The 22,705-nt window shown below is 42.7% G+C and overlaps 1 protein-coding gene and 1 long non-coding RNA gene across 2 annotated transcripts in view; one reads left to right on the forward strand and one right to left on the reverse strand.

Annotated features, from left to right (window-relative positions):
- Positions 1-22,705, forward strand: part of slc6a9 (solute carrier family 6 member 9) — a 70,642-nt gene that overhangs the window by 2,655 nt on the left and 45,282 nt on the right. The window contains exon 2 of the mRNA XM_030364811.1: positions 19,092-19,413. Within this exon, the coding sequence (XP_030220671.1) occupies positions 19,384-19,413 (30 nt within the window). The 5' untranslated portion in view covers positions 19,092-19,383. The remainder of the gene's footprint in view (positions 1-19,091; positions 19,414-22,705) is intronic.
- On the reverse strand, positions 13,668-17,685 carry LOC115549544 (uncharacterized). Its single transcript, XR_003977780.1, has 6 exons — positions 17,182-17,685; positions 15,853-15,910; positions 15,409-15,452; positions 15,087-15,150; positions 14,920-15,000; positions 13,668-14,705 (listed from the first exon to the last, which is right to left on the reverse strand). It is a non-coding gene; the product is annotated as an uncharacterized LOC115549544 (long non-coding RNA).

Here is a 22,705-nt window from a genome sequence, read left to right on the forward strand (position 1 = left end):
CCAGGTATTGGGATTTTGAAACCATATTTACTATCAGTTCTCTGGCTCTCCCTCTCTCTGTCTCTCCCCCCCCCCCCACCCCCCCACCCGTTTATAAGCCTATGAATGTTTTATGCGTATTGGTTTTATGGGCAGGGCGGTACCTTCTCTGGCCCCTTGAACACCATTTCCTTATGGACTAAAGAAGACAAACAGAATTGGGTTCAGAGAGAAAGAGGGAATTGGAGCATCTAATGGCATTGGACCGCGGGGAGGGAATCGAACTTGCGGAACCCCAAATCAAATTGGCTACATGGCTGGCACGTTGGTGAGTGGAGCTATCCACTTGTATCTATGTATCTATGTTTTCATGATGACTCTAACCACACAATGGTATGGCCCGCCACACTTGCCCTCCATCCTGACCCGGAACAGACCAATATCAAGGTTCAGTGGTCAACACCCGTTGCCCAAACCGTTGCAGTTTTAAACAATCTGTATGACACTGATAACTTTCTGATAACTTATACCTTTCATCTTTTTAAAATGATTATTTTTTTTAAAGTAAGATTGGATTTGAATTCAGAGCTGCTCTATTTCCAACCTCGTAGGCCTCCTTTGAGATCCCGTGAGGGATTTATATTAGTTTTCATATTACCCCAAAGGCAGAATATCACAGATAATGTTTTTAAAAGAGAATGAAAGTAACTCAAAGGAAAACAAAACCGAAGCCCGAATAGATATGGAGACAATTGTATTCTTTCCTCGAGAGAATGTCTGTCCTGTCTCTGGGTACAAACTGACTCATTCAACATCTTTCTAACAACACATTTTCTTTCCTGGCCAGCAGGTGCTAGCCACGACATACATTTGGCCCTGAAAAGATTTTATTTACAACCGGCGAAAGAGAACAATCAAAAGGAACGGCGTTTTTAAAAAACAACAACAGGGTCTTTGCCCCTTGAAAGCGCAAGCCGCCCCAATAATGAAAAGAAAAAGGCAGTGGCATTTCTCCCTGTTCATGCTTCCATCTCCATGGAAACCACGTCACAACTGCATCACTTGTTGGCTTTCGGTGACGGAAGTTTTGCCTATTTCGATTTTGTGAAATGATAAGCAAAACATTTAGTTTCTGATTAACTTTATGATGCCTGTGTCCCTAACCAATGTCCAACACTATGTTCAACAGACCTAGGGTTGAGGAGCATAATGAGATTATACAAAAATATATTCAATGACTTTTCTTAAGCCTCCTGAATATAACATCAAATAATCATCTATAAAACATTGTATAACAGCCACAATGAAATGAGACAGATAATCCTGACGCTAGGTAAACAGAAACCGGGGCAATTTTGTATGTTTCCGATTTCCGATCCAACTGTATATTTCCGATATTTCCGATCCAACTGTGTGTCGCAGTTGATTTTCATATTGATTTTTTACTAAATCTGTATTCATATCCACTAAATCTCCTTAGTCCTCAGACATTTAGGGTTTCTCTAGCTAGCAGTAATACGACACTAATGTCATTATCCGCAGTTATGTCGTGCAATGGGTTTTATAATAAGGGGGGGGGGGGGGTATCTAAATATTGAGGCAAGAAACCTTAAAACTGTCTGGGAGTAGGTGTGAAAATTAGGAATGATTATAAAGGGAAATACCCTTTTTATATACTGGTATTCTGCTATCACTGCAGTTATACCACAATGTCACTGCACTGAAATCTTGCACAACACTGCAAGGTTAATTTAAATAGTCTGGTAAAGAAAACATATTTCTATACTTGAAGATATGGCATGACCGAACTTGAAATTATTATTAGTATTTGATGCATAATGAGTAACAGTAGGCCAACATTTACTTGGAAGAGGAAGGAATAATTAAGGAATACAAGTTAAGGTCATGCGTTTTAATATCTTGTTAACAAATTGAGTGTGCAGCTTTAAGGAGTGTATGGGTTTAGTAACTAACTAACTTTAGTAACCAGCTATAAGCCTTCACTATGACAGTGAGGGTCTACTGAAAGAGCCATCGTGTCAGCTGGAATTAGAACACTTGCCTTACTGTGCGTTGACACCAAATATTAAGAGAATATTCCACCTACTTTTCTTAGTGTTTAGAATAATATTTGGGGAAGAGGGGCTCTCTTGTAAACGTTTCTTTCTACCCACATTCATTTTCAACCATGGCCGAGATAACCACCGTATATAGATATTATAGAGCTCCAGGAGACTGCAAACGGCAATTGCTTTCTCCTCCATGTTGCCGTTCAATCTGGACTTCAGGGAGTTAAGGCTGATAGGCTGTCACCACACGGCATCAAGAGAAATTCACGGAAAAGTTCAAATATTTAATTAAAAAATATTTCAAGTTGTTTGCGCGAGTAGAATCACGCAAAATCCAAGTGAACAAGGTATTGGCGCCGCACCATTCATCAATTCGCGCCGCAGGTTTTGCAGGTGGAAAATGTGCCTCTTTCTGTGTCTTTAATGACTTTGTATGGATTTACACCGTGCCTTAATTTTTTTGTGTGACTGCCCCTTTAGAGTTATATAGCAGCCAACGGTTACTTTGTGACAGGTATTTACTTTACTTGGTTGCAAAACCATACCTGTTTGAGGGTGCACTCACACTAGGCCATCTGGCTGTGGATGTGGCCATTTTCACACCTAACCATGCTCAAATCTGCCAGTGTGAGTGTGGCCAGTCTGGCCAGGCCAGGCCAACTTGGCCACTTGGGAGAGGTGTGCTGCTACGGTACGGGCCGCCACGGTACAGATGCTAATGTGCCGACATGCGCACACGCACGGCTACGCAACCTGAGCTGGATGACGTATAGTCCATGCGATGACCATGGACATAATAAAGGCGACGAGCCTTCTTTCCCATTAAACGGTAAACATGGCGTCAAGCGGTTCAACTGTTGGTTCACGTTGGTCCCATAGAGAAGTCGAGTGTCTGTTAGCCATTTGGGCAAACGATGCTATTCAGGCACAGTTGGAGTAGACCCACAAGAATTCTGATGTATTTGGGAGAATCCGCGACCAAATGCAAAGTCGAGGACACCACCGAACAATGGCCCAGTGTCGGGACAAATATTATATTATTATGGTCCATGCAGCGGACGCTTGGTAATGACGTCTTACGACGTGATGACGTATGTACAAGAGCCTACCGTGGCCAGGCCACAGTTGTGACGGCCAACGGCCACGGCCAGATGGCCTAGTGTGGATGCAGGCCAGAGAACAATGGGGCCAGTTGAGCACGGTTAGGTGTGAAAACGGCCAACGGCCACGTCTAGACGGCCTAGTGTGAGTGCACCCTGAGACATTATCTCAACTGGCTCTAAAATTAAGCCGACGGACGTGTACGCCTTTGACAAATATTTATATATTTTTTAGCAACGTTTGAAAAAGGTGAGTAACAAATAAAGCCACAATTAGCATTAATCGGGGGCCAAGCCTAATACAGACCATTTTGTTTTCTATACGGATGCAGTGTTTACCGCTGCACATAACAGCTTAGGCAGCCGCCTAAGCAAACCAGGCCTGCCGCTTAACCACAAAGTTTTTTGTGAATATTATACAAAAGTATAAAATAATCGAAACTTCATTCACTCTCTGTGCATAATTCAGGTTGCAGGGCAACAGTCTAACATCCCCCCCCCCCCCCCCGGTCAGACGGCAACCCCTGCGCGTTCAAACTTTCATGACCAGATGTCAAAGTTTGTTATGCTTCTTCAAAGTTAAATTTATGGCTGTAGCGCCCACTGTGGTCCTATTTCGATGAACAAGATCTATCCTGGTTAATCTTGCAATAGGTTTCTGTAAGTAAACCCAGTTTGGTGATGATTGCATTAAGTGAACCCGCGTTTTGGCACCTAGAGGTGATTGGACTGATTGGGCTATCGGGCGGCTATGTTATTGCAGATGATGGGTTCCTTAAGAAACATTTGTAGACAAATGTCTACAAAGTATCATGATCGTAGATCAGAGGGGTCAGGAAATATGATCGTTCAATTGATTGCTGTAGAGCCCCCCTATGGCCCATTTGAAATAAACTTGAAATAATTAATCTTGACCTATGTGCCTTTAACTACACCAAGTTTGTTGTTGATTGGCTTCAATTAACCCAACCTTTTGACTTTTTCTTACTTGAGCAGTTAGTGTTGAAGGCTCTAACAGTCCCAAAGTTGGGCCCGCTCAAATCTAACATTCTGTCTAGGAATGGCATAAACACATAAGTATAAGACTCTTGGAAAATAGTTTTGCTCCCTTTTATTTCACCAAAAGGATCTCCATTTTTGTGAATTTGGAATAAGTAAGCTATATGTTTAAATGATTTTTGTAGCCCCGTGTATTTCTGCAGATTTAAGCCGTTTTGTCAGTTGGTCACCTTCATGCCAACGTGTGTCTGTATGAATCTCTGTTGTTTGGGTACAACATAGTCCTGTCCACGTTAATCCAACATGACTGCTCAATGGCTACTGGTCTGCTGAACATCTGGAATGTAGTGAACGGTGTGTGTGTGTGTGTGTGTGTGTGTGTGTGTGTGTGTGTGTGTGTGTGTGTGTGTGTGTGTGTGTGTGTGTGTGTGTGTGTGTGTGTGTGTGTGTGTGTTTGCAATGATGATATCCCCAGTTTGAAGGAAACAGCCCATGGGTCTTCTTCATCCCAGATTAAATCACACATGTTTGTGTATGAGAAGTACAGGAAAGTAATAAGACATGGATAAAAGTTAGTAAACGCAGAACCTAAGTGTAAACATAGTGTCTAAAGTGTCCTCCAAACCCCAACAGCTCTTTGGCTGAATGTCGGAACCTTAATGACTATGCTATCCTGCACTATACTATATAAATGTATTGCGATGTTATGTAACTCAATTACAATTACTGTCATCCCACTCCGCTCAGTTCAAAGCCTTTTCCCTGACGCCATTTCTTGACTTGGTTTGGCCTGGCTTAGTCTACGGTCTTTTCACAGCTCTTAAAAGACTATTTAAGAATTTGTGAAGATCATTTGAGACAGTTTGAGTGAGGTACAAAATGTAATGCGGAGCAAACATACTGATGATTAATGGGCAGATGTTATTTACCTTGTTACCATTTGTCGTTGCTAGTTTGCAACTGGCGCAGAGCGTTCCCACCACCGCCACGCACCTGTAAATTAGGGAATGATCTGGCGACCCAAGGGGCGGTTCGGTGAAAGGAGGAGGCATGTTCTGGAGCAAACGTTCCCTGGTGCTATTTTGCCGTTTCAGAAAACAATTGCGCCACAAACCAGGAAATACCTGGTTTAAAGTCAGTGGCGCGTTGTTCAGATGCTATTTTAAGGGCGCATGCTAATGTTGCTTGTGCACCTCGCGCATACACTTTGCTTCTCTCATCTACCTAGCCACACATTCTTGGTAAATTATTTGGGAAAGAACAGCTGATACAGTGGTAATAAGTTATACTTTTAAATCAATGCATCTGCAAACATTGTACAGCAAACATATGTTCTTGCCACAGACATCGTGTACAAGCCCATAACTGTTAGGATTGATGAGTATTTGATCGTGAGAAAAAATTGTTTTACCGCGAGTGAGTGTTAAAAAGAATGAATGAATGCGGGCGCGTGCGTGTGTGTGTGCGTAAAATAATTAATGAAAGCCGGTGCGCGTGTGTGCGTCCATATGTTTAAACACACGCAAACTAAACACGTAACGCATAATACAGTCCATGGCAATGTATATTAATGGGGGGACACATGCATATTAGGAACACAAGGCGATAACGATAATGCATACAATACTTGTAAGAAACAATGTTTGTTAATGTATTGCGTGTATCATTAAATAGAACCACAGTTCTAGCAAGTTTTCTTTGCCGAAATTTATTTGAGGACTCAGTGTTTCTGAAGTTGTGGAAGAGAACGCTATTCCATGTGTGAATTAGGCCATATTATTTGGCCATAAACTGAGCCATTTGAAATTTGAAATTCATGTAGTCAGCATCTGTCTCATCTGAGACTGCAAACGCGCTGTCAAAATATCAACTTGTCAGATTCAAATGTGCTCATGGCTCTTAAAGGGGATGGGTGATGGCACTCTCATTGGTTTATTGCACGTTACGCCAAAACCACACCTACGGGTAATTAGGCTACTTCAGACCAACCCGCCGGGCCCAAGAGTCATTTATGCGCCGGTAAAATAGCAACATCGCCATAGAACCGCCCACAAAGCTACCGTAATTTTCGGTCTATAAGCCGCGCCTTTTTTCCCATTTTTCAATTCTGCGGCTTATTTAACGGTGCGGCAAATCGATGGATTTTTACAGCTAACGGCAACTCGGAAAATTTGTATTCAAAGCTTAAATCAGTATTCGGAGCTTCGTGTTTTTTTTTCCACGTACGTGACGTTACCAGAGCGAGGGAGGCAAACTATAAGCATCAGCGACACCAAGCAGAGAAGCGAGAGGTGGAGGAAGAATAGATATCTTGTTTCCCTTTACTTTATAACACAACATTAGCGGGATCTCGGGAGGAAAAGTAATACTTGACGAAATGCTAACCTTAGCTTAGTTGTTTGTTTACGTTCGCTGTACAGCGCCGCGCCAATCAACTGTGACTGGCTTGCTGCAGAGCGTGAGCGTCTTGGGAATACCCGGACAATATAATGGATATAATATGGACACATAAAACAATATATATTCGGTATTTGTTATGGATTTATTGTACAAATTCCCTATAAAGATGCACGTTCCAGGATGAATTGAAAAGCTCCCGTAAGGGCTGAGATGGCAGAGGACAGCTGATTTGGAACGGAACAACAGCTGTTCGCTTTCACGGGGAAAAGCTAAGGAACTTCAACCTACTCAGGCCTACTAATTAAAGTTAAAAAGCTATTAAATATTCAACAAAATATGCAGATACTGTCAAAATCGGTTCCAGGGAGTATATAGGGATTATTAATGTTGTTTTTCTCTAGAACGAGTATTCGAATATTCGCTTGGAAAAACCAACAAGTATTCAAAGCCTGAAAAATTGCATTCGGGCCAGCCCTAATGGTAATTAGACATTTAAACACCTGCGGCTTATATTCCGGTGCGGCTTATATATGAACGCATCGTTCAATTTAGCTGCTGCGGCTTATACTCCGGTGCACCTTATAGTGCGGAAAATACGGTACTTGCGCTTGGCGCTTCTCACTTGCATCTCAGACTGTTAAAATAGGACCCATAGTGTTTACTGGCCTTATTCACTAGCATTCACACTTGGGCCCCGTCCACAAAGAGACGATTTTTGGTGAAACTGCATAAGTCTTGTGCGTTTCGGCCGACCGTCCAGACGGAGCCGGCGAGTCCGGTGCCCAAAACCGCACATTTCTGAAATCTATCCAGACCTATGCGGTTTCGTGTTAGGATTCGTGTGGACGCCTGAAACGCAAACGATGACATCGTTAGCCCCCCACCAGCTGGGGGACGTCAGAGTTATGTTGAATTTTTTATTTATTATTTTATTCGTATTCTTTTTGTAGGTTTAAATAAAGACCTTTGATCAATTTAATGACTAACTGTACATTAAAAAGTATTTCTGCTCATTTGAAAAGGTTGAATCTCCTCGTGACTGAATGTTTGTACACAGCGCGCAGGCTGTATGTGCGCAGGCTTGATGCGTTCCACTTTTTTCTGTTGAGAACCAGCGCCTTGAATATTTACTACAGCGTTTCTACAGCTCGATGCGGTTTTGCAATGACTCGATCTTTGCAGGGATATTCCTGAACCGCATAAAACAAAACCGGATTGTTTTCGCCCGTTTCAGCTCCGTGTGGACGGGGCCTTAGGCTGCCATAAACAAGACTGTTAATTAGCAAAACATGCTGAAATGGCATGGCCAGAAAGTGTGTTTTTGTTTTTGAAAGAGAAGCATGAAATGCAGCCAAATATGTTTTATCCATCCATTGACAGAAACCACGAAACATTGGGCCTGGCTGTAGTTTACTTTAGCCACCGGGCATTGTTTCAGCTTCAGTTTTCTAATCCATCTTCTGTTTTGTCTAAAGCTTTCACAAAATGTTTTGCTTACTTAATGTGTGCCCATCCAATACCCATTACATTAAAGGAGGATCCTTCTTCCATGATCCTTCTCAATTTTGGGCTTGGGGGAGTTATGGTGGCACATTACGTTGCCCTTTTAGACTCGATGGGATTAAGGGTTATTTAAACACATTTGACCCTGAAACGCTAAATTCTAACAAGTCTCTAGGTTAGGGTTAGGCCTAGGTGTACACACTATCTTATCTAGCGGTTACCAATCATGTCGGTTCCCTGATATTCTGGGAGGGTTATCGTAGCGCACACCTGGGAAACAGAGACCAGCTTTTGTGGAGCACAATGTGGGCCATGGCCTCCTAGCCGGACCAACACCGTTGTCCAAAGAAGACAAGAACTTCATTTTCTGTTGTCGTTTTTTTAATCTTCAATCAGTCCATTAATCAGTCAATTTAACTTCATTTTTATTGTGCAAAACTTCAACATAACATTCTTACGCAATGGAAATTTAATGAGTTTGAAGTGTGGATATAAAACGTGAATCAGGGAAGTGATGAGTGGCATGCGAGAGGTAGATGTAATCGATTACTTGATTCGAAGACTGGAGACGGGAGTAGAGACAGAGAACTCTGCTGTAATAACTATGCATGCGTTGCTCATGATGCGATATGCATGTGTGCGTTAGCATTACATACTTATTGTCTGCAAAAAGTTGTGCAAATAACACTTTACTTGCAATCTTGCGTAAACACCAAACCAATGTTTGAAGTTGGCCTTGGAGTTGACAACAATAACATTGCGCCTTCCGCTTGGTATCGCCTCCACCCTCATTTTCTCTACTCATATTTCCATAGCTATGCTTGTTTATCAAAGTTCACATGTTGAGGGGGGTAGAGTCAATAGTATCAGCACTCACCAGATGGACAGTCCAAATCTTTAGATACAGTACTGATAACACTCATCTACACACCTCACCACAGAGTAAATTTATACTGCACAAGAAACACAGCAAGAAAAACATTTCCCCACCAACTGTCAATGTTCAATTTTTTGGCCGATAGATGTCAAATTGTAAATATTAACTAAGTTCTCCCTAGGGCAGTATAGCAAGGGGTTGGGGGTCGGGGAGGACAATTTTTTTGGCGCATGCAAAACGTGGCTTTTGGTTGCACGTACACTTTTAGTAACAATCCCACGCACAGTCGCACAGTTTTATAAATTAGTCCCTGGACTTTGGTTCACACAAGGCTTTCAGACTAAACAGTCACACTGTGTGATAAAAACACAATTCAACATTCATTATTCCAAAAAGGTACTACTACAAAGACGGTGCAGGTCTCTTGAACTTAGTCATGTGGATCTTCACATGAGATCTTACTGATTACTGATGCAGCAGTAAGTCAACACTTGAAGTCATTTGGCCTTCAGGTGTTTTAATCCCACTGGTAGGAAAAACATTCATACGCTTTGCCTTCTCTCTCTCTCTCTCTCTCTCTCTTTCTCTTTCTCTTTCTCTTTCTCTTTCTCTCTTTCTCTCTCTCTGCGGGTAAACAGGGTTTTCCTTCAGGCTAGGCTTAAGCAATTTATTTTAGAAGCTGGTTTTGACATATTGATTGAAATTCTCTCATCCACCCGCCAGTATTAAGTAAATCAAACTCAGACAGAAGAGGACAAAAAAATACACTCAAATAATTTAATTTGGCCCGAAAGAAGTTATTGGCTGGCGACCTGTCTGACTAGCTACCTACCCAGCTACCTGCATATACTCTGCCCTGTGCTCTCATTATGCATGACCAGAGTCTTCCAAAAGTTGCCTGTACTACAAACCTCGATTAGTGGGTTAGCGAGGTATGTTGCGCTCAAAGCCTGGGTTAGCTGGGACATGAGAGTCGATCTCTTTAAGCGTCGCCGTATCACCATGGGGACTAATGCTCTCAACCAAACCTGGTCAGGAGCAGGTTTTCAGCTTAGTCTATCGGGTAGATTTGCGTGTGCAGCCTTCTAGCCTCTCCTTTGACAAGGGCGTCAACATTACTGGGTGTTCCGATGGACCTCGGAGCCCGTATCGTACAGGGATCTCTCCGAGAGAGGCTCTTTCTTTAGGCCATCTCAACTGGGCCTGAATAGGGTTGCCTCTTGTACATACGTCATCACGTCGTAATACGTCACCACCAAGCATCCGCTGCTTAGTAGAACCACACAGAGAACACAGTTGACACTTTACTGACTTTGTTGCTTATTTGGAGCCGTTCTGCTCAGATACAGCCCTCTCTCGCTGAGCGTTTTTAAACTGCCAAATAGGCCGTTTTAGGCACGGCTCTTTCGCGGCACGGTCCGCGCATTTACACTCCCCGAGGTAAATTGCCTGCTTGAGCTAGAACCCCAATTTACCCTCCAGGACCCGCACACGTGTGGTTTATTGGGTTTAATTCTGTTGTAAATGCGACGGCTCCGCGGTTCCAGGGGCGGGGGGGGGCTTGGGGTAGTGGTGTTGCTGCGCTGTCTCCACAGAGACAACGCAGCGATATGATCATGAGCAGTTTACTTCTAACTTGAGAGAAAGTGAAATCCGCGAGCTGCTGATCATGTGAGAGGTGATGCAGTCGTATTAAACAAAGACGTTGAAAGATGGTGCGATCTACGAGAGAGATGCAAAGGAACCGTCCTTTTGTCTGGATAAAAAACAAGTGGTCAGCAAAATAAAGAATATGTTGAAATTTTTGCACTTGTAAATAATTAATCGCGTGGTAGCCTATATAGCCTACTGTTTGACTGCTTCAGCTCATAACTATTCAATAGGCCAAATATTAAGTTTTGCATTTGTTCTTATTGGTGTTTAACCAAAAAAATTGAGTAGGCCTACAGGTTTAGTTTAGTTTTTATTTGTGCAAATAAACAAGATTAAAAAAAAAAGGCAAGAAGATTTGCATAGACATACATAGATGCACGGGTGGGACAAAAGAACCTTGAAGGGCTTATTAAGGATGTCCACCTGACATTAAAATACAATAAGGTAAAGAAAATAAAGTAAAAGAAAAAAAAAGACAAACAAACAAAAGTAGAATTATAGAGATAAAACAACTACAAAGTCATTTTACAAAAATGAGAACACATTTGAGTAAAAGTAAAAAAGCAAAGTAAAGATATAACTAACAAGCAAAAAGACAATACAGCATACATTCAGTTTATCATATTATCATAGGCTTTTAAAATTAGGTACATTTTAAGATATTTTTTGAAAGTAGCTAAAGATGAGTGTTTACGTAGAGTAGCTGGAAAACTGTTCTAAACGACTGGACCTCTGTCCCTAATAGAAAACTGTCCCAGATTTGTTCTGAAAAATTGCCGATGAAGGAGATCTACAGATCTGGTCTGATGACTATGGATCTGTGACCTGGTTATAAAAAAACTGTTAAAAGAAGAAGGAAGTAAATTATTGAAAAACTGGAAAGCAAAAGTGCCGATCTGAAGAGTATTCACATCATATATGCTTAGCAACTCCAGATTCCGAAATAATGGAGCACTATGAGCGTCCCAACTGGAGTTGGTTACAGATCTAACAAATTATGATAGGTTCCTATCATTTAGCACTGATCCAGTGTCATAAACCTTCGTATACCGACATGATCCAGTGGTATCATGGCGTATAGTCCAAACGTTTTTCCGCTGGCAAGCCAATTATGTTAATCGGAAGTTCCATTTCCTACTGGAATCACCGTTTTTCCTCTGGCATGCCACTCATGTAAAATGGTAATTACCAGTTTATACTGGCACCTACCGTTTTTCCACTGGCATGCCACTTATGGAAAATGGTAAGTAGCTACTAGGGATGTGCATTTCTGGCAAAAATACTATTCAATATTCGCTGCGAAGTATTTGAATAATATTCGAAAATCGGTCAATCAAGAACACCCCACGCACACACGCAACTCGGATAAACGCACACACGCAACTCGGATACACGCACACACAGCGACACAGGGAGAGGCTTGTTGATTTGTAAGAAATCAATCAAAATTATTAAAAACATCGCTATTTATTTTACTGAACACAGCCTGCATGACGGTGAACTAGACACGTCTTTAGCATATGGCCAAATAAATGTACACGGTGTGTCTTTTTACAATTCATTTGTTACCAGCATTCGTATTGTTGATCAGCTCAGAAATTGTCCGCCAAAGACGTTGACGTCGCTTAGCAACCGAGGACTCTTGAGAGATTATCAGTCTACGTCACTGCGCATGTAATGCAGAAAGAGACGAGAGCGACAAGAGCCGCAATCAAGTCTTGTTGCGCGGTTGGTTGCACAAACCGTTTTAATAAGACTAACAAAACACAGAAGTTCTACAGGATACCATCAACTCGCACCCCATTTAAGGCAAACAGAAGACATCTTTGATTACAAGCTATCGGAAGAAGCGATTGGAACGAGCAGATGATTAAAGGCTAGGCTTACTACCGCTGTCATGCCAAATTTGTACCGGCTGCCAAATTTGTACCGGGCGCGTCATCCATACGTAATCCATTACAAACCTGCCTGGCAACAGATGATCGCGTCGTCCGTTGCCTGGCAACGGACGATTGCGTCGAATGACGTGAAAGGTTCACGGACATTCGCGAACCTTCTATCTAGCGATCCGTTATCTGTATTGTGCCATTTCGTCCTTGACCTGCTTTAAACACTCAGTTTACTTGCTAAATTTGATTAAATACAATACAAATATAAAGTAAAAACAAGTGTTATCTAGCGATCCGTTTTCTGTATTATGTTATTTCGTCTTTGGCAACATGAGCGCGAATGTTTTTTGAAACCCGCTTTAAACACTCAGTTTACCAGCTAAATTTGATTAAACAATTGAATACAATACAAATATAAAGTAAAAACAAGTGTTATCGAGCGATCCGTTAACTGTATTATGTTATTTCGTCTTTGGCAACATGAGCGCGAATGTTTTTTGAAACCTGCCCGGCAACGGACGACGCGATCATCTGCTGCCAGGCAGGTTTGGAATGGATTACGTATGGATGACGCGTCACGCGCCCGGTACAAATTTGGCAGCCGGTACAAATTTGGCATGACACCGCCACCGGAGCAGTCCGGCTGTTTTCAAAAGCACCTGTCATTTCAAAAGCAACAACATACAGATCGCACATAACCTAACAACAGAACGGACATGAGAAACGTGTAAATCCCTTTATTTACGGCGTTATGTTGTGATATAGTGTCAAAGACCAAATATATATAGCTTTACATTTACGGCAATAGGGCCTGAACGGCACTTGCCGTTCCACCTGAACGGCATGTTCCGTTCCACCTGAACGGCTTGTGCCATGGTATTTCAGTGGTCGGGGTGGCACATGCCACAGGCCAATAAACGATCTCGGCGTCTCTCTGTTAATTGTAGAATGGGAAAGAAGGGTCACATGGACTATACGCCATCCAGCTTAGGTTGCGTAGCCACAATATCATCCGACTGCAGACACAAATGGGCGTTCCCGTGTCGTGGGCGTTCTCGTTCACGCAGACTAAAACGCCCCCCCCCCCCCCCCCCCCCCCCGGCGTTCTCGTGTGGTGGGCGTTCTCGTTTACGCAGGCTGGAACGTCCCGTTCTTCTTCGTCGATCTAGTAGTATGGGCAGCATAGAACTGACGTTAGCGCCCCCTTCTTCGATCTCGTAATACGGGTACGTTAGCCAGCTAGGCCTACAGAATGTTAGCTTGCATTTATGTGTCGGATCTCGGCCCAAACTTTGCATCAAACTTGATGCAACACGATCATTACAGGGAGGCTCCATGATCTCATGTTCATTATCTTCTGGGTTAGTATAGGTAGGGTATTAGGTATAAGTGAGATGTTTGATATAGTTGTTTAAGAATATGCCCAAATTAAATTATGACTAGATTAAAATAACACTTGGGACATTATGCAGTTCAAATCCAGTTACCAGACACTATGAAGGCTCAAACAGTAGGCCATTTGACTCCAACTGTTCACTTACTTTTCCCACTGAATGTTTTCAATAAAGACAAAATACAGTAATTGCTCTGTAACAATTAACCTTACAACATACATCGTAGGCACAAATGTATGTTATACATCGTATAGCATTTGTCACAAAAACAAAAAAGAAAGGAGTAATAAAATACCAGCATTTCTGGCTAGATACATTTGCTACAGTAGTATGTACATTTACAAATGATAGGGATTGCAAAAAAAGACGGCCCCAATAAAACGAAAAAGTAGTGATAAAAGAACATTATGCTAGGCAGACATCTTTTATGACAAATCTGCCATATGCAACGTGCCTCAGTACCAGGGGTGCGCTTGGCCAATTCTTCTTTTTTTAAGAAGCCTTTGAGGCGTAGCGCAAGGCCACTGCCACAGCCTGCATTGTTGTAAATCTTTCTAACCGTTATGTATATGAGATTGTCTTTATTAAGCTTAATGTCCCCTGCCAAACTGTCATTTATATATATGGAAGGATGGAGAGGCTTGATTAGTTCTCGGAATGTGTTTCAAACCCTGTTGAACACGCCAAGCATCGCCAAGTCCAGTCTCAGCGTCTCTTGTACAATTTGCTGAAGGACTTCGGGTGGTAAGAATGGCCTGTCCTCTGTTGTGCCAGATTGGAGCGTGTGGCTGAGATGGGGAGATGGAGAGGGTGAGCTTGGTGTGCCAGCTAGTCCTGCAGGGCTAGAGAGAGCGAGAGAGCCGAAAAAGAGTGAAGGAGAGCGAGAGAGAGGGAGAGAAACAGGGATTATAATCAACCTTCAATTCAATCACACAAGCCCAGACCAACACTACCCACACCATTAAACAAAAAGGCAATCACTGATCGATCAAAAGTCTGAGAAAGAGCAAGAGAGAATATACGTAAATAGAAAAGTATGGACATAGTATGTAATACCTTTCACTGCTTAGTGATTGGAAGGTGTGACTGAGATGGGGAGATGGAGAGGGTGAGAAGGAGCCAGCTAGTTCTGCAGGGCTAGAGACAGAGAGACAAGTGTATTGGCTACGATCTTCATGAGCACCAAAAATAAGTAAATAGCAACATGGACACAGTATATAAACCTTTCAAGCATAAAGGTCTCCAACAGCTGTCCAACCACCACCTCCCGATAGAGAGCATGTCCCCCTGAAAAGTAAAGTTATGCTTTAAATGACTTCATTGCCTGATACAAATCCATGTTACAGTACTGTTTAGCAGTGTACTATGGCAGTGTAAATTATTGTGAAGATGTAGCCATCTCCTCCCGTAAGTGCAGTACCTGAAGACAAAGTAATGTGTATGACCTATGATGCATGTTAATTGTAGCCTCCAGTAAGGATGACTAAATTATTAAAAGCCTTATATTTCATGCTACACATCTGATTGAGATTTGAAAGAACTCACCTCACTGAAATCATATTGCTTTTGAGGGTAGAATACATTGCGTACTGAAATTAACATACAAATGAGTTAGTTGTTTTGCAAACTAGTCATCAGTCATCATTTCTGAAAATAATGCATCTCACCATCAGCATAAACACCCCACAGCTGTTGCTCTGATACTGGTGAGGTGCGTCCTGTGGTGGTAAAAGGGGAATGTGATTTGTCAATGATTCTTATTAGTATATAATGCCTATAAACTATAAAGTGATATCCACCCTCATTTTGTAGCTACATACAAAAAGTGCACAATGCACTTTCAACAAGCATTTAGCAGCAACCAGGGCCCATCAGCGGCACATAGGAACACTTCATTAAATCATAATAAACAATCTAGAGGCCTGCCTGTCTACCAGTGAATGCTACTCTACTAGATGCAATGAATCGTGCGCCAGCCACACGTTTTACCTCGTCAGCCAAGTAAAGTCCCTTCCATGGTCCATTGGACAAAGCATGTGCCAGGGTACTGAAAAGGTTTGGAAGACGTGTAAGTTGCAATTCATATGCATCATCATCAACACGCATTCAGTACACACTACGCTTCGATTTCACCCAAGGGTGAATTAAAAGTACATGTTTTCCTAAACGTTGGTCATCAACGAGGTAATAAAGTAGTAACTTCGGGCACATCTGTCATCTGTTTTTCAGAGTGCTATCGATCTTTATTCATTTGTTGCGCCGCGACCGAACTGACAGAATTCTCTGATATGCCATGCATGTAAACATACTAGTTAGTTTAGACGTACTAGTACGTTTACATCAGGCCCCCAGGATAGGCGCATACTTCCGCAATCCACCAGTGCTCAGAGGCCAAGCCTGGTATTGCAGCTGTTTAAGCTGGGAGTGGACGGGGGTCCGTCATTTCATGTGGCCCAGAAGTAGATATCGCCGTCCACTCCAATACAAGTGGGGAACAGGATTGTGTCTCCGCAAAAAATGTCTGGATATCAATCAAAGGCTCATAATTATATTTCTACCCTGTTCTAAAAAAATGTAAGTTTTTTCTTTTCAAAACGCCTCCTCAAGCGTTTTATTAGCAGTTTATGTTGTGCAGTTTATGTCCGCTAAACTAGAAGAAGAAGAAGATCTCTGCATCCGGTACGTCACGGACTAGGTCACGTGTCTTGGCCACATAACGCGGAAGCAAATCGCTCCTGTATGTTACCCTGCGCCACTGAGCAGTTTGTATAGGAATGAATGGGCGGCCATTTTCCAGTCTGTGGTCCATCCTTTAATATGTCCATGGTTTACATGCACAGTTTAATCCGATGCGTGTGTCACCACAACGAAGCAGAGTGGCCGCGATTTCATGCCTCTTACCATGCCAGCTGACACCTTAACATCCAACTTAACAATGTACTTTGGTAATGTTAACCTCACAGTAAAATAATCGGCAAAGCCTTCGCTGCAAACTTTACCCTCTACCTACAAACCGTCTTAAACGTTGCTGATTTCTGAATAGTATATGCAACGTTTATGGACGAGATAGCATAGCATTCGCTGCTACCGAACCATGCTTGTCACGAGTATTTATATCGGATTCGAATTCGGATACAACGATACCACAGCTAAATCAGTGATTTAAATGAGAATACTTCACAGCCAATGTTGTCAAATAAACAATATCATACTTACTGACATAATCTCTCATCATCGTTTTTCTGGAAAGTTACTAAGAGGTAAAACCGCCAAAAAAGGGAGGTAGCATACCCAGCATGCCTTGCGCAACTCACTCACCTCTTCTTGATTGATCGATGAAACGCTACAGGAACGCCTGATGGACGTTTTTGTGTCATGACGGGAACGCCCGATGGGCGTTTTTGTGTCATGACGGGAACGCCCAAGCCTGCAGCTGGACCCTTCTCCGTAGCCATGCGCGTGTCGGCTCATTAACATCTGTACCGTGGCCTGAGAGCACACCTCTCCCAAGTGTGCTCAGGCCACGGAATGGGTGTGGACTTGAGTACGGTTGGCGTGCTCACACTAGCCAAACGATCTAGACTTGAGCACGGTAGAGGTGTGAAACGGAATTGGGCAAGGTACAGATGGCCTAGTGTGAGTGCGCCCTTATACAAATCCAGTACGACATCAGCGCTACCTCTCAGCGGTTGAAAACATATGCGATACATTTCTTACATGGGGTGTACTTAAAGTGAATTCCCTAAATTATAGAATAAGGCAGGTTGGACGTTGCTTAGGCATTTTGAAATCCTCATCACTCTATTTGTATTAATGGTGAACAATTCTGAATTTGGCAGTTATTTTATAGACATTATGTAGAATTGTTTCACTCAAAAGCATTTACATAGAATGCTTGTTCTATCCAGTTTGTAAAGGTGAGTAATATGACGCGATAAACGCCCCTTTCACGTGAACGCGCATCGGAAAACCTGTCTCGACTAATCAAATCCTAAGTGAGCTTCGTAGTACCATTTAACTCTGATCGCGCGTCTCGGTCGAGCCAGGTTTTCCCAAGAAAGCCTGTGTATGCTCGGCGAGGTTCGTAGTATACCCTACAGATGTGTTGCTAAAGCTAGCTAGCACGTTTTTGGGAAGTGGCTTGGAGGCAGGCCTGAAGGGATGGGTTGGACTATTTCGATTGAATGCCATCAAAATCTAGCTTCTTACAAATGGCCTGCTCCAACTCAAACAGCTGTGAACCATTAGCATATATTTTCTGTATAGAAATGCCACTACGGTAACCAGGGTTTTGTGTGGTCCATGGACCAACACTAGTTCAAATGTTTTTTGGTCACACCCACTCACTCTCCAAATAAACACCTATACAAAAGCAACATTCTATACAATGTTTACACATAAATAGGCATGTTAGAATTTGATGCACATTATGTTTGAAAGATATCGGGCAGAGAGCTCCTACGTTGGGCTAAAAAGGGTTTCCAAAACCCGGCTTCAACTGTTAGAAAAAAGGGTTAGAAGAGGGGCAGTTCCCCACTGCATGTGAACGTGTTCTCTCGCTCTCTCTGTCAATTCAATCAATTCAATTTTATTTGTATAGCCCTTAATCACCATTACAGTCTCAAAGGGCTTAACAGACCAAATATTTATGACACCCCCCTGACCCAAGCCCCCACAAGGGCAAGAAAAAACAGTCTATCTGTGTCTCTCTCTCTCTCTATCTCTTGCTCTCTCTCTCTCTCCGTTTGTATGCTCCCCCCACCCAGACCGGCTTTAACTCAGTGCACAGTCCAGGGCCAGGCTAACTGTTACCCTAACAGTTAATCTCTTCTCCATACAAAGCAACACATTGTCATGACGCTGGCTTTGTTGCAACATGCTAATCTGTCAACTTCACGAGCACTTTCTGCCTCCTTCAACCTCTTTATAGAATGTCATCAGAACTCGCAACATGAACATGATACACCATCATGGTCTGTGGATACTCTGGCTGATAATTTTTTTCATTTTTGCCTTCGAAAATGTCAGATATAACCAGGATCTGCGTCATACTGAGAATTGCTTTGATCATGGCCCATGGAGAAACTAACTAATAAAGGTATTTTTCTTCCTCTCTCCCATTCTGTCCCTCCCTCCTCTCCCTCCCTCTCTCCCTCCCTCCTCTCCCTCCCACCATCCACACGACACCTCCTCCCGCTCTTTTCTACTGTCACATGTCCATTTCACAGTGTAGAAAAGTTTGTGGATCAGGAGAGGCTTAACACACCGACGCAGCATTGCCTCCCCAGCTGCAACGCCCAGACCCTTCCAGCCAGTGGGAGAGAGAGGTAGTCGCAGACTGCAGAGGGAGAGAGAGAGAGAGAGAGCAAGAGAGAAGGCACTTTGCAAGCCTCTTCCAGACCGACCTCACGCTGGGATTCCATAGAGAGACGGCGGGCGAGTGACAGCGAGTTGCAGCAAAAGAGAGAGAGAGACGTTGAGGCTCTGTTGCAGTTGAGGTCTCTACCACAGCCCCTTAGGATGACCGAGAAACAGCTCCCGGGGATAGTGGTGAGTTTTTACACACACACACACACACACACACACACACACACACACACACACACACACACACACACACACACACACACACACACAGACACAGACACATGACACATGAATATCTTTCTTTCCTGCTCTGCACTCCTTCTAATATGCACACGTTTGTCATGCACAATGAACTGTATCAATGCACCCCCACTATAAGTAGGCATACCTATCTAGCCTGTGGGGCTTCTCTACTCCCGCGACTGGGGCCCAGGCAGGTGGCCTCTGGACTGGCCAGAGATGGTTGGTGGGGGGACAAGACTTGCAGAAGTTGGAGGGAAAAGTTATATAAAGAGTGTGTGTGTGTGTGTGTGTGTGTGTGTGTGTGTGTGTGTGTGTGTGTGTGTGTGTGTGTGTGTGTGTGTGTGTGTGTGTGTGTGTCCACCTGTTGGTACACTGTGTTTTCCACTTAAATGTCAGGGGGTGTTCTTTAGGTCCAGTCAACAACACCCCCCCAGGACAGATTGACACAGATCCAGGTAGTATGGTTTCTGGATAGAGGGAGCACCTCAGAGTCCACAGTCCCTGTTTGCCCCCTGGGTTCAAAGTGAGCAGTATATCGGTTTTTAACGGAGATGCGCTGTGCCTTTTGAGCGATGGGTTTTTGTATCATTTGCACGTTCTCTGATTGTGCCAGTGTGTGTATGCAAGAACACACACACACACACACACACACACACACACACACACACACACACACACACACACACACACACACACACACACACACACACACACACACACACACACACACACACACACACACACACACACACACACGCACTGTGTGTTAGTATTCCTAGAGCAACCCCTTCCTTTTGTGTGGAGTAAACGAGTTATGTAGATTAATTCACTCCCTTGACTTAACTTGCCTTAACTTGCGTTGTGCTTCACTTGAAGTTGACTTTGAGGTGATGTGCATACTAACCATATGAACCATGAAAATTGTTGTAAAACAAAATTACACACAAAGTCGCATTTAAATGTATGAACCTGCACAAACTAATTAGCCGCTATTTACTACTATTTATTAATCAAGCACTCACCTTCCGTCCAAACAGAGTAGTAATGAGCAGTGATTTACTTTTAAACAGTTACAACAGTGAATTTAGAGACATCATTTAGCAGCAGGTAGGGGTTATGGCTAGCCTTGCATGGCCAGGAGATATGCTGCAGTCCACAGTGTTTATTGAGCGGCGCTGCCAGTCGACCTTACTCTGCAGCTGATTGGATGAGCTTCAGCAAGTCAGATCCAGAGTGCCATACCTCTATTCCCCGCTGGTGAACATTACCGCAACCATTGACTTTTAAATAAAAACCTCGTGCATTCACATGAACATAATTACAAAGCAGTGTAACTATTATCTTATCAAGGAATCCATGTAGAAATTTCATAAACGGCACTTCTGATAAATCACTCGCCCAGGTTCACCGATTGGCTGACTGATGACTCATGACAAACATATCTTGAGGCAAAAGCAGAAGTATGCTTGTGAGATTGAGGCTGGCTTTGCTAGGCGTTGCTAGGCTGGGTTAGGGCGAAAGAACTAAAGAAATCCTGCTTCTTTGCACAAGGGTGTCCGTTCCTGGACTTTCAATGTTACAGCAGGAATCTGTTGTCGGTGAGACGTGACTGAACAAAAAGGCAAAGATAATGGAGGATAATTGTTTGTCTGTCCTGAAGGCCTGTTGTGTAGGTTGTGTCTGTCTATGTGTACATGTTTGTGTGTGTGTGTGTTTGTGAGGGGTATGACGAGGGCTTGGTTGTCAAAGCCTGCTGTTTGCCAGACTTTTCAACCAGATTCAAACAGTGTTAGTATGCTGATTTTAAAATCAGCTTATAAATCTATTCCGATTCTCTCGCATGGCTTGTTGCTTAGTAGTTTAAGGATTTTTTTTTAACAGCACGTACTAGAAGTGAAATACTTGCATCTAATTTCTGTTCCATTACTGTTCTAGTCAAAGTTATCGTCCTCATTAGCATTCTACTCAAAGTAAAAGTCCCCCATTCTAGTCAATGTAAATGTCTTTATTCTCATTCTTCTCAAAGCAAAAATATTTTGTCTTCAGCATTTAAAGTACTACATGTAAACAGGACACACACACACACACACACACACACACACACACACACACAGAGGGGGGCTTTCATGTGCGGGTGTGTGTGTGTCCGATGGGGACGTCGTCTTGGTCAGGGGCGGTGATGTCAGCCGTGGCTTGCACTGACGACAAAGACAAAGTAGTCCAGTCATTTTATGAAAAAAGGTTGAACAAATTGAAATACAAGCAAACTCAACCGACTTTGTATCCTCAATATGTCCTGAGTATGAAAATAAAAAGCCCCAAAGAATCCCAATAGGGGAAAGTTTAGAAAAAGACCCAAATATACAATATTCATATACCTGTTCATTATTTTTCTCACGCGAATAGGAAATGAAATTAACCTTCAGATATCACCTTGAAAATTACTGAGTTGATTACTTACATCAAGACAAACAAAAAAATTATTACAAGTAGTGCTTTCAAGCAATTAAAATATTTATATGTAGCAGGCCTATTCGGCATATTGAACCGTCGGCCTAATGCGCCTCCTTTTTGAAAAGTCGGACAAACGGACCTTCTTTCCATGGGTTCCATTTTCGGAACATTGAACCGTCGGCATAGTGGCACGTCGATCTAATGGGAAATATTTCGGACCATTGAGACGTCGGAACAATGAGGTGTCGGGCAGGCCCTGGGCAAGGCAGAAAAAGGGAAGGTAACTTGGCCCCTTATGACGATTTATGGGGCCATATTCTATTTATCACACTTATTACCGGCAAATATATGGATACATGGGTTATCGTAGGCATTGCAGTGCCATGAGAGTAATTCAAGTCAAGTTTGCTGCTGCTAGCTTAGCTAGCTAACACAACTGTGTAGTTAAAATATTCACCTAAACTTGACATGTTTGATCCCAATAAATTTTAGTTTATCAGGTATGTTTTATTAATGTAGGTTGAATTATCCATGTAGGAGTAGTAACAAAAGGAAATCTTTCTTACCTGACAGCTTAATGAGAGTTGATTGACAGTTGAGTTGATTGTGGACAGTTGACAATAGAATGAATGACCGAATCTCTGCACCTTATGGTTACTTTTGTTGTACTCTTAAGATGTCAGCAAGATTCTACAAGACATTTTCATCTGGCTTTACCCAATGTTAAGATCCGTTATGGTATTATTATATTTTTTTTTTGTAAGAATTGTTTTGGGGG

Source organism: Gadus morhua, chromosome 8, assembly GCF_902167405.1.
Source record: "Gadus morhua chromosome 8, gadMor3.0, whole genome shotgun sequence".
NCBI lineage: Eukaryota > Metazoa > Chordata > Actinopteri > Gadiformes > Gadidae > Gadus > Gadus morhua.